General features: G+C 43.6%; 1 protein-coding gene across 2 annotated transcripts in view; it reads left to right on the top strand.

Moving 5' to 3' along the window:
* Window positions 1-12,902, top strand: part of LOC137304937 (complement C3-like) — a 61,619-nt gene that overhangs the window by 35,457 nt on the left and 13,260 nt on the right. Inside the window, exons 14-17 of one of the 2 annotated variants that reach the window (XM_067973720.1) lie at window positions 4,004-4,153; window positions 4,879-5,008; window positions 7,808-7,849; window positions 11,005-11,064. In XM_067973720.1, the coding sequence (XP_067829821.1) occupies window positions 4,004-4,153; window positions 4,879-5,008; window positions 7,808-7,849; window positions 11,005-11,064 (382 nt within the window). The remainder of the gene's footprint in view (window positions 1-4,003; window positions 4,154-4,878; window positions 5,009-7,807; window positions 7,850-11,004; window positions 11,065-12,902) is intronic. The other variant, XM_067973721.1, reaches the window with a different exon arrangement.

The raw sequence follows: 12,902 nt of genomic DNA on the forward strand, positions 1-12,902 counted from the left end.
CGTTCTTGGGGGTTAAAATCACCCCCTAAGTGTTTGCCTGAAATTCCTCTTTAGCCTATTTCGGGTAGGTGGGAAAGTAATTTGTGAGGAGGACGCAAAGAGGCGACAAAGGGATATAGACAGGTTAAGAGATTGGGCAAGAAGGTGGCAGATGGAGTATAATGTGGGGAAATGTGAAATTATCCACTTTGGTAGGAAGAATAGAAAAGCAGAATATTTTTTAAAAGGTGAGAGACTAGTAAGTGTTGGTATTCAGAGGGATTTGGGTGTCCTTGTACATAAATCACAGAAGTTTAACATGCAGCGACAGCAAGCAATTAGGAAGGCAAATGGCATGTTAGCCTTTATTGGAAGGGGATTGGAGTATAAGAGTAAGGAAGTCTTGCTGCAATTATATAGGGCTCTGGTGAGACCACACCTGGAGTACTGTGTACAGTTTTGGTCTCGTTACCTAAGGAAGGATATACTTATCTTAGAGGCGGTGCAACAAAAATTCCTGGGATGAGAGGGTTGTCCTATGAGGAGAGATTGAGTAGTATGGACCTCTCTGGAGTTTAGAAGAATGAGAGGTGATCTCATTGAGATGTATAAAATTCTTAGAGGGCTTGACAGGGCTTGATGCTGAGAGGTTGTTTCCCCTGGCTGGAGAGTCGAGAACTAGGGGTCATAGTCTCAAGATAAGAAGTCGGCCATTTAGGACGGAGATGAAGAAAAATTTCTTCACTCAGAGGGTTATGAATCTTTGGAATTCTCCACCCCAGAGGGCTGTGGATGCTCAGTCGTTGAGTATATTCAAGCCTAAGATCGATAGATTTTTGGACACTACGAGAAGCAAGGGATAAGGGATCGAGTGAGAAATTGGAGTTGAGGTAGAAGATCAGCCATGATCTGATTGAATGGCGGAGCAGGCTCGATGGGCCATGTGGCCTACTCTTGCTCCTATTTCTTATGTTCTTATGTTAAGCGAAGACAATGGCCTATTTTTGTAAACCCATTAATCCCTCCCTGAATATATAGACAAAGAATTTCAGGGGGGAGAAATTCAACTCATGGCTGTCCGATTTGCTCCTGAGAAATGAGGAGCTAACATTTGAAAATCGGGGGGCACCTAGGCCCCCCATTGGCGTCCAAGGTCCGCCTGATGTCACATTGGCCTATAAATGGGTGAGCGGAACATCCAGCTGCAACAGGCATTAGGCTGGTCAAATATGCAAATCGGGTCCTGCACAGGGTGTAGGTCCTGGATTGCAAAATTCAGGTACAACAACAACAATTTGCATTTATAGAGCGCCTTTAACGTAGTAAAACATCCCAAGGTGCTTCACAGGAGCGATTATCAAACAAAATTTGGCACCGAGCCACATAAGGAGATATTAGGACAGGTGACCAAAAACGTGGCCAAAGAGATGGGTTTTAAGGAGCATCTTAAAGGAGGAGAGGTAGAGGGGCGGAGAGGTTTAGGGAGGGAATTTCAGAGCTTAGGGTCGAGGCAGCTGAAGGCACGGCCGCCAATGGTGGAGCGATGAAAATCGGGGATGCGCAAGAGGCCAGAATTGGAGGAGTGCAGAGATCTCGGAGGGTTGTAGGTAGTTACAGAGATAGGGAGGGGCACAAATGGGCAAGTATTCCCCCAGTCGTACCAGGCGATGAGTAGCCTAACCAGCCGTCCTCTCGGCACCGCTGGAGGCCGCTGGAAAAAAGCCCAGGAAATTTAGAGTTCTTCATTTTGCGGGCACAGGAGAAGCAGGAGCTCTGCTCCAGGGTCCACGGAAAAACTTCGGCCCAACGGTCTCCAAGTATTCAAGGCTTTTCCCAGGATCACCAGCCCTCAGACCTGACCCCTACAGGCCAGCTCAGCGTAAGGGCCAGTCGATTTCCTGCCCTCCCTGACTCGGCGGGCTGCAGTGGGCGCCTGTTTAGTGGTGCAGCTCGCCGACACTGTTGAAATGAGGCCTGAAGCCAAATTCGGCCATGGCCTTAGGCCGGTACGGACTGATCTGTGAGCACTCCTTCAGCCAACTTTGCACCTGTTTTGGGCAAAAAAAATCGAATTTCTCTCCCCAGATCAATGCAGTTGTACTTTTAGCTATTAATGCTAACAATATTAGAGGACTCAGGAGAAAAAATTAGAGTATTTTCCAGTTTCCAAACGATAACATCCTGGCACTGGGGTTCATTTCTAGAGGGATAGAATTGAAAAGCAGAGAAGTTATGTTAAATTTGTCTAGAACCTTGGTTAGACCACACTTGGAGTATTGAGCAAGGATGATACCAGAACTGAGAGGATATCCTTATCAGGAAAGGCTGAACAGGAGAAAAGAGAAGGCTGAGGGCTGACCTGATAGAGGTCTTTAAAATTATGAAGGGGTTTGATGGGATTGATGTAGAGAAGATGTTTCCACTTTTGGGGGAGACCAAAACTAAGGGCCATAAATATAAGATAGTCACTAATAAATCCAATAGGGAATTCAGGAGAAATTTCTTTACCCAAAGAGTGGTAACAATGTGGAACTTGCTCCCACAAGGAGCAATTGAGCCGAATAACATAGATGCATTTAAGGGGAAGCTAAATAAGTACATGAGGGAGAAAGGAATAGGAGGATATGCTGATAGGGTGAGATGAAGTAGGGAGGGAGGAGGCTCGTGTGGAGCATAAACACCGGCATAGACCAGTTGGGCCGAATGGCCTATTTCTGTGCTGTAAATTCAATGTAATTCTATGAAGTATTCATTGTTTGATCAGAACCGTACACAAATACATAAATGCAACAAACATCCATCGAATCTGGGGTCAATTTTACTAAAAGTCGAACTACCGACAGTGTAACTCTCATAATTAATTTAAAACGAGCTTCTTCACTAGTCAAGTAGCCCAGGGCAATCTAAACATCTGGGGGTAATTTTAACCTAACTTGCTGGGCAGGAATCCCAAGGGATCGGGTGGAATGCTGGTTTTACACCCTTTCCGATATTGCTGTCCACTGACTTCAACGGAGAGTAAAATCGGGGCGGGCTGTAAAACCAGCATTGCACCCGATCCGGTCAGTTTGCCAATGGGTGGGTTCAGTTAAAATTGCCCCCATCGTGCTTTGAATTTCTGCGGGGCAGCCTCCTGATCTCCCGGATCTGTGACAAAGTATCTGCCGTCTCGGGGTCATTTAATTGCATTGGAAACTAAGCAATTAAAGTTGCTTAACTTTGGCAGTACATCAACGGAAACCCCTGGAGAACTGGTCGGAGTTACAGTGGGAATTTGGGTGAACTCCATACTTAAGAAAAGACATACTTGCTCTCGAGGCAGTACAAAGAAGGTTCACTCGGTTAATCCCGGGGATGAGGGGGCGGACATATGAGGAGAGGTTGAGTAGATTGGGACTCTACTCATTGGAGTTCAGAAGAATGAGAGGCGATCTTATTGAAACATATAAGATTGTGAAGGGTCTTGATCGGGTGGATGCAGTAAGGATGTTCCCAAAGATGGGTGAAACTAGAACTAGGGGGCATAATCTTAGAATAAGGGGCTGCTCTTTCAAAACTGAGATGAGGAGAAACTTCTTCACTCAGAGGGTGGTCGGTCTGTGGAATTTGCTGCCCCAGGAAGCTGTGGAAGCTACATCATTAGATAAATTTAAAACAGAAATAGACAGTTTCCTAGAAGTAAAGGGAATTAGGGGTTATGGGGAGCGGGCAGGAAATTGGACATGAAGCTGAGTTCGGATCGGTCAATGCCCTGTGGGTGGCGGAGAGGGCCCAGGGGCTACGTGGCCGGGTCCTGCTCCGACTTCTTGTGTTCTTTAGATTTGTGGTTGGGATCAGATCAGCCATGATCTTATTGAATGGCGGAGCAGGCTCGAGGGGCCGATTGGCCTACTCCTGCTCCAATTTCTTATGTTCTTATGTTCTTATGTAAATCCTACCCCGCGATCTTTTGGCGTTCGTGATCATTGATGTTCAGAAGACAACTTTTCCACCTCGAGGCTCACAGTCTGATTGTAATTTACAGTTTCAGGTAGATTCTGCATTGAACAAGCATGGGGAAAGTTACCAATTGTTGTTCTCGGTTCAGTCTGACAGTGCAGCGAAAGTATTTGTGCAAGCAGTAGATACCAGACTTAAAGGACTAAATAAACAGGACACAATCAACGCAAAGATGGTAAGCATTGGGTACGTAGCAATAGTTTTCAGTGGAGCTCATTGGTATTACAATTCATAAGTTCAACCATTCGTTGCATTAGAAGAATTGTTTTCTCTAGACATAAATGGTTCAATGAATAGAAAGAATTCACATCTTTTTAAAAGAACTGATGGGTTTGAAGTTGATGGACGCATGTGCAAGTAGAGAGGTCCAATGCTGTATAACAAATAAACTGCTTGGATCATGCGGTTATCTTAAGGACAGCAACCCATCTTGTTGACCGCCCATCACAAGCCACTGACCTCAATGGAAGGGAGGATCAGGAGGGTCTATAATGGATGGCCAATCCGACATCACCCGTTTTACACACTTGTCCGAAGTTAAAATTACTCCCAAGGTGTTTAATGTGGAATATGACCTTCCGTTAATTGATCTGATTTTCCAAGGTCAAGGTGAAACTTTAAAGGCCTTTCAAAATGACTTTAATGGAGAGTAAAACCGGGGCCGGGTATAAAACCAGCGTTGCACCCGATCCTGTCAATTTCCCAATGGGTGGGTTAGGTTAAAATTGCCCCAAATGTCTGAGGTGGAAAGTGTTCTATTCTCCAAAACATCCCTTACTTCAGTGTGCACAAAAGAAAATTAAATATTAAAATTCTAGTAAAATTAATGAGCACAGCGTCAGCACAGTAATCCATTAAAAGTAATGATGCACTTATTCTGCATTTTCTTCGACTGTGTAGGTCTTTGATACTATGGATTCCTATGATCTTGGTTCATCATACGGAAGTGGAAACGATACTTTAGGTGTCTTCAAAGATTCTGGGATGAATCTCTACTCCAATCTAATGACACTACCATCAGAACTACCTGGTAATATATTGTTAATGGCTCTACCACCAAATCTACCTGGAAATATATATTGTTAATGACTCTACCACCAAAATTACCTGCTAATATATTGTTCATGACTCCACCACCAAATCTATCGGGTAATATATTGTTCATGACTCTACCACCAAAACTATCTGGTAATATATTGTTAATGACTCTACCACCAAAACCACCTGGTAATATATTGTTAATGACTCTACCACCAAAACTATCTGGTAATATATTGTTAATGACTCTACCACCAAAACTATCTGGTAATATATTGTTAATGACTCTACCACCAAAACTACCTGGTAATATATTGTTAATGACTCTACCACCAAAACTACCCGGTAATATATTGTTAATGACTCTACCACCAAAACTACCCGGTAATATATTGTTAATAACTCCACTACCAAAACTACCTGGTAATATATTGTTAATGTCTCTACCACCAAAACTACCCGGTAATATATTGTTAATGACTCTACCACCAAAACTACCCGGTAATATATTGTTAATGACTCTACCACCAAAACTACCCAGTAATATGTTGTTAATGTCTCTACCACCAAAACTACCCGGTAATATATTGTTAATGACTCTACCACCAAAACTACCCGGTAATATATTGTTAATGACTCTACCACCAAAACTACCCAGTAATATGTTGTTAATGACTCTACCACCAAAACTACCCGGTAATATATTGTTAATGACTCTACCACCAAAACTACCCGGTAATATATTGTTAATAACTCCACTACCAAAACTACCTGGTAATATATTGTTAATGACTCTACCACCAAAACTACCCGGTAATATATTGTTAATAACTCCACTACCAAAACTACCTGGTAATATATTGTTAATGACTCTACCACCAAAACTACCCGGTAATATATTGTTAATGACTCTACCACCAAAACTACCCGGTAATATGTTGTTAATGACTCTACCACCAAAACTACCCGGTAATATATTGTTAATGACTCTACCACCAAAACTATCTGGTAATATATTGTTAATGACTCTACCACCAAAACTATCTGGTACTATATTGTTAATGACTCTACCACCAAAACTACCTGGTAATATATTGTTAATGACTCTACCACCAAAACTATCTGGTACTATATTGTTAATGACTCTACCACCAAAACTATCTGGTAATATATTGTTAATGACTCTACCACCAAAACTATCTGGTACTATATTGTTAATGACTCTACCACCAAAACTACCTGGTAAAATATATTGTTAATGACTCTACCACCAAAACTACCTGGTAATATATTGTTAATGACTCTACCACCAAAACTATCTGGTAATATATTGTTAATGACTCTACCACCAAAACTATCTGGTACTATATTGTTAATGACTCTACCACCAAAACTACCTGGTAAAATATATTGTTAATGACTCTACCACCAAAACTATCTGGTAATATATTGTTAATGACTCTACCACCAAAACTATCTGGTACTATATTGTTAATGACTCTACCACCAAAACTACCTGGTAAAATATATTGTTAATGACTCTACCACCAAAACTATCTGGTAATATATTGTTAATGACTCTACCACCAAAACTATCTGGTACTATATTGTTAATGACTCTACCACCAAAACTACCTGGTAATATATTGTTAATGACTCTACCACCAAAACTACCCGGTAATATATTGTTAATGACTCTACCACCAAAACTACCCGGTAATATATTGTTAATGACTCTACCACCAAAACTACCTGGTAATATATATTGTTAATGACTCTACCACCAAAACTACCCGGTAATATATTGTTAATGACTCTACCACCAAAACTACCCGGTAATATATTGTTAATGACTCTACCACCAAAACTACCTGGTAATATATTGTTAATGACTCTACCACCAAAACTACCCAGTAATATATTGTTAATGACTCTACCACCAAAACTACCCAGTAATATATTGTTAATGACTCTACCACCAAAACTACCCGGTAATATATTGTTAATGACTCTACCACCAAAACTACCCAGTAATATATTGTTAATGACTCTACCACCAAAACTACCCAGTAATATATTGTTAATGACTCTACCACCAAAACTACCCAGTAATACATTGCACTAACAATAGTTACAGGAACGAGTGGGTTAGTATTTACCAAGAATTGTTTCGGTCACAATGTGTAGCCATGTAGTAAACACGGGTTCGACGCTCCGCGGGGATTCTCCCAAGTTCCCCCTCCTCCCCCACCCCCCGTATCTTCGGCGGAAATCAGGTGGAAACCCGGAGACACGGTGAGACCTTACACATGACGCCGAAAGGGATCCCCTCCCTAGCACTCTCATAAAGAAATTATACAGTTCACAAGTAGAAACCTATTTGATTATCCACAGTTGTTTCTCGTTTAACTGATAATTTACCTCTGGGGTGAGGAATTTCGGATAAATTCATTGAGCTGAATTGTGGTTCTGCGATTTCACAAGATCAAGGGACAAGTTCGGATCAAAAAGACCTTTCAGCCTTCCAGAATACCAGTTCTACTTCTCGTTATTCTCCAAGGACGAAACCAAATGGCATGAAATTACACTTTGTTTTTTTAAATTGAGAACCTCTCCCCTCAGGACTCATTTTCAAATGAATCAGGCCAAATGCAGTATTCGTTGAATGGTGCACTCTCCATTTAACCATTGTGAAAAAGCGAAATGAAAAGTTTTCGACCTTAAATTAAAGTCAAAAATAAGTTTTATTGAAATCAGTAATTAATTAGGATGAAACTTTTGTCCCCCCCAGACGAGCAACTGAACCAAATGCCAGAGTTTGCAAGGAAAAGCGGTGAGTTTGCAAAATGATTAGGATGGTCGGTGTTAAACTAGTAAAAGAATACCCCATTGTGCCAAAGAACTAATCATAAAACTAAGGTATTGGGTTTGCTAACTGATGTCACCTTCCATTCACTCGATGAACTTGGCTTTTCTGCTTCTGTACTTGCTAGCTTGCGATTTTCTCCCATTAATGCGGACAGGAGGAAAATCGCAGGCTGACCAGCACAGAAGAGGAAATCCCATATATTCCATCGGTAAAACCATGGGAAGCACACAGCTCATGTAAACATAAGAAATAGGAGCAGGAGTAGGCCGTCCGGCCCCTCGCACCATTCAATAAAATCATGGCTGATCTTCGACCTCAACTCCACTTTCCCGCCCGATCCCCATATCCCTGGAATCCAAAAATCTAGATTCTTTCATCAAAATTCCAGAAAACAGATACTTTACAGAACAAGTGTTGACATTACAAGAGCTGACCAGTGTGAGGGAATCGACTTCCAGCTGACAAACGTTTGCAGAATTTAATAAGGTAACGCAAAGCACGAAATATATTTTGGCAGTTACCAGTGGATTTGCCAAGAAATAAATAAGGCATTCGTTCTGGTGCAAAAAATGATTGTTTTATCTTCATTATTGCGAATAGCAATCTCTAACAGTTATAGGGGTAGAAATTTGTCTTGTGCCATTACACAAAACCAGCGGTATCTCATGGGCTGCCTGTTATTTGCTTCACCAGATATTCAGCTTGATTGACGTCAGGGGAAAGGAAAATTGGGAGGAGGGACAGGCTAGTGATTCGTTACTGTCCAGCGCGAGTTTACCCCCCACCCACCCAATTTGAGAACGCCATGCAGGGGGTCATTAATGATTCGAAGTCAAAGATTAGAAAGTCTTGAATTAAAGAAACCCTTCTTTTATGATATTGGCAGTCAGATGGAAAGCAGTGATCCCGCTAAAGGGGTTGTGACTGCCTGTAGGAGTTTTTTTTTATTCGTTCATGGGATGTGGATGTCGCTGGCAAGGCCAGCATTTATTACCCATCCCTAATTGCCCTTGAGAAGGTGGTGGTGAGCCGCCTTCTTGAACCGCTGCAGTCCGTCTGGTGACGGTTCTCCCACAGTGCTGTTAGGAAGGGAGTTCCAGGATTTTGACCCAGCGACGATGAAGGAACGGCGATATATTTCCAAGTCGGGATGGTGTGTGACTTGGAGGGGAACGTGCAGGTGCTGTTGTTCCCATGTGCCTGCTGCTCTCGTCCTTCTAGGTGGTAGAGGTCGCGGGTTTGGGAGGTGCTGTCGAAGAAGCCTTGGCGAGTTGCTGCAATGCATCCTGTGGATGGTACACACTGCAGCCACAGTGCGCCGGTGGTGAAGGGAGTGAATGTTTAGGGTGGTGGATGATGTGCCAATCAAGCGGGCTGCTTTATCTTGGATGGTGTTGAGCTTCTTGAGTGTTGTTGGAGCTGCACTCATCCAAGCAAGTGGAGAGCATTCCATCACACTCCTGACTTGTGCCTTGTAGATGGTGGAAAGGCTTTGGGGAGTCAGGAGGTGAGTCACTCGCCGCAGAATACCCAGCCTCTGACCTGCTCTTGTAGCCACAGTATTTATATGGCTGGTCCAGTTAAGTTAAGCAGCAGTCTGTTCTGTCTCATCTTTCCCTTCACACTAAAAGATTTGGAGGAGAACACTTCATGTGAAGTGCTATTTGCCCATGGCATGAGGTCTCCTGGTCAATCGATAACTAAGAGAAGGACATGGGATTCGAAGCTTTCGGGCCGGTTAAGAGGGTGTCCTGGGAATGGTGCATTGATCCAGGTAAGGGAAATCAGGTCAGGCGTGGAATGGGTGGCGTCCTGATAGTGCCCCTTTTACACGATCGGCAATAGTTATGATTACCCCCGCTATCTACTCCTGATAAGCACCCGCTGCATGAGAGTCGGGATTGGTGGCATGGAATGTGGTGGTTTTTGGTCGACTGCGGGCCTGATTTCTGCTTAATAGCCCCCATTCCAAATAAAATCCACAGTTTCGTGTGGAACGGTGTGACTTCTAGTAATTGATTAATACAAATAAGACAATTGGAAACTCACCGATATGCAGGAGACTGGAAAGATTGGGGGTAATTTTAACTTTTAGGCGACAGTGTAAAATGGACGGCATGGCATCAGCTGCCCGTTAAACACATCTCCCATTTATCATTTTAATTGACTTCAAAAGAAATGAAAATTACGAGAGATGTATAACAGGTGACCATTCTAATATTGCCCGTTTTGCCCAAAGTTAAAATGATACCCATTGGAGGTGATTTTAACCCCCAAGAACAGGTGGGTTGGGGGCGGTTGGGAGTTGAAAGTAGTTGTTTTTTGGGTCGCGACCGCAGCCCGGCTTTATTTCCGGGTTTAACGTCGGCGGGGAAAAGTCCAGGCTTCACACTGGGAATGCCAAGTCCGAAAATTTTGCGGTTGCGACCCAAAAAAACAATTATGTTCAACTCCCACCCGCCCCCAATCCATCCGCCCTTGGGGTTTAAAATCACCCCCATTGTGTTTCGGGATTGCAGGAGGCAAGCTTATGGGAAGCAATATCGAATCCAAGAGAGGGAAAACGGTTTTACCAAAACGTTGAGTTGTAACCTTGTCATCGAGGTTGGCGATTAGCTCATGCGCCATGTTCCTTTCACCAAATTCAGTCCGGGTTCAACAGATCTTCTGCGGAGAATCGATTCAGAGTTGGGTTGGCTCCCAACCCCCATATCGAACACTAATGGAGGTAGGGAGAGCTGGATAGTCAACGGGAATAACAATCGGGAGAGATGTAAAACCATCCATCGACTCACTATCACCCATTTTGCGCCATCGCACAAAGTCAAGATCTACCCCAATGTGTTTAAGACATTGTTCAGACTAGTTCTCTTGAATTGGCTAAAAGTGTCCTTTGTCCTGTAAGCTTTAATTATTCATGTACATTTCTAGGATAAACTTAAAACCAATTGAAATATTCGCAAGGAATGGTATGGGGTGGTCATTATCATGGGATATTGTTCTGATTTACACTAAGTTAATTAGGGGAATAATTCAATAAGGTTTGCAAAGAGGGCTGCAATGTCACAAGATAAAAGTAAGGATAGCGAGCAACTTCAAATGTTTCGGGTTATTTCCAGGCGGCAGACCAGAGGCAGTAACTATAAGCCAGAAGGAACAGGCAAAACATGGAGCCCATGGTAAGAGTTGCATTTTCGTGAACTCCTTGGAAGATAAGTTCATGCAAATCTTCGCAATGATGTGTCTCTCTGTTTATGTGGTTGGACATTGGTTTGGTTATATACTAATTGGCATTACAGTAATGGGCGAGGGGAAGAGTCTTTAAACGAAGCAACTTGTGTACTCCAAGTTTATTTTTATTCATTCATGGGATGTGGGCGTCGCTGGCGAGGCCGGCATTTATTGCCCATCCCTAATTGCCCTCGAGAAGGTGGTGGTGAGCCGCCTTCTCCAACCGCTGCAGTCCGTGTGGTGAAGGTTCTCCCACAGTGCTGTTAGGAAGGGAGTTCCAGGATTTTGACCCAGCGACGATGAAGGAACGGCGATATATTTCCAAGTCGGGATGGTGTGTGACTTGGAGGAGAACGTGCAGGTGGTGTTGTTCCCATGTGCCTGCTGCCCTTGTCCTTCTAGGTGGTAGAGGTTGCGGGTTTGGGAGGTGCTGTTGAAGAAGCCTTGGCGAGTTGCTGCAGTGCATCCTGTAGATGGTACACACTGCAGCCACTGCGCGCCGGTAGTGAAGGGAGTGAATGTTTAGGGTGGTGGATGGAGTGCCAATCAAGCGGGCTGCTTTGTCCTGGATGGTGTTGAGCTTAGTCATAGAGTCATAGAGTTATACAGCACGGATAGAGGTCCTTCGGCCCATCGTGTCCGCGCCGGCCATCAGCCCTGTCTACTCTAATCCCATATTCCAGCATTTGGTCCGTAGCCTTGTATGCTATGGCATTTCAAGTGCTCATCCAAATGCTTCTTGAATGTTGTGAGGGTTCCTGCCTCCACAACCCTTTCAGGCAGTGAGTTCCAGACTCCAACCACCCTCTGGGTGAAAAAGTTCTTTCTCAAATCCCCTCTAAACCTCCCGCCTTTTACCTTGAATCTATGTCCCCTTGTTATAGTACCCTCAACGAAGGGAAAAAGCTCCTTAGTATCCATCCTATCTGTGCCCCTCATAATTTTGTACACCTCAATCATGTCCCCCCTCAGCCTCCTCTGCTCCAAGGAAAACAAACCCAATCTTCCCAGTCTCTCTTCATAGCTGAAGCGCTCCAGCCCTGGTAACATCCTGGTGAATCTCCTCTGCACCCTCTCCAAAGCGATCACATCCTTCCTGTAGTGTGGCGACCAGAACTGCACACAGTACTCCAGCTGTGGCCTAACCACTCTTGAGTGTTGTTGGAACTGCACTCATCCAAGCAAGTGGAGAGTATTCCATCACACTCCTGACTTGTGCCTTATAGATGGTGGAAAGGCTTTGGGGAGTCAGGAGGTGAGTTACTCGCCGCAGAATTCCCAGCCTCTGACCTGCTCTTGTAGCCACAGTATTTATGTGGCTGGTCCAGTTAAGTTTCTGGTTGATGGTGAGGGATTTGGCGATGGTAATGCCATTGAATGTCAAGGGGAGGTGGTTTGACTTTCTCTTGTTGGAGATTGTCATTGCCTGGCACTTGTCTGGTGAGAATGTTACTTGCCACTTATCAGCCCAAGCCCAGCCCAGCCCAAGTGTAACATATTTATCTATTAAAATGTATTCATTTATTTATCTAAATTAAAATTTTATTTATCTGGGCAATTGTGGGCATCGCACTGAAGGAAGGATGTGAAGGCCTTAGAGAGGGTGCAGAAAAGATTTACTAGAATGGTACCAGGGATGAGGGACTTCAGTTACGTGGATGGACTGGAGAAGCTGGGGTTGGTTTCCCTAGAGCAGAGAAGGCTGAGAGGAGATTTGATAGAGGTGTTCAAAATCATGAAAGGCTTAGGTAAAGTAAATGAAAAGAAACTGCTCCCATTGGCGGAA

The sequence above is a fragment of the Heptranchias perlo genome, chromosome 39, assembly GCF_035084215.1.
Source record: "Heptranchias perlo isolate sHepPer1 chromosome 39, sHepPer1.hap1, whole genome shotgun sequence".
NCBI lineage: Eukaryota > Metazoa > Chordata > Chondrichthyes > Hexanchiformes > Hexanchidae > Heptranchias > Heptranchias perlo.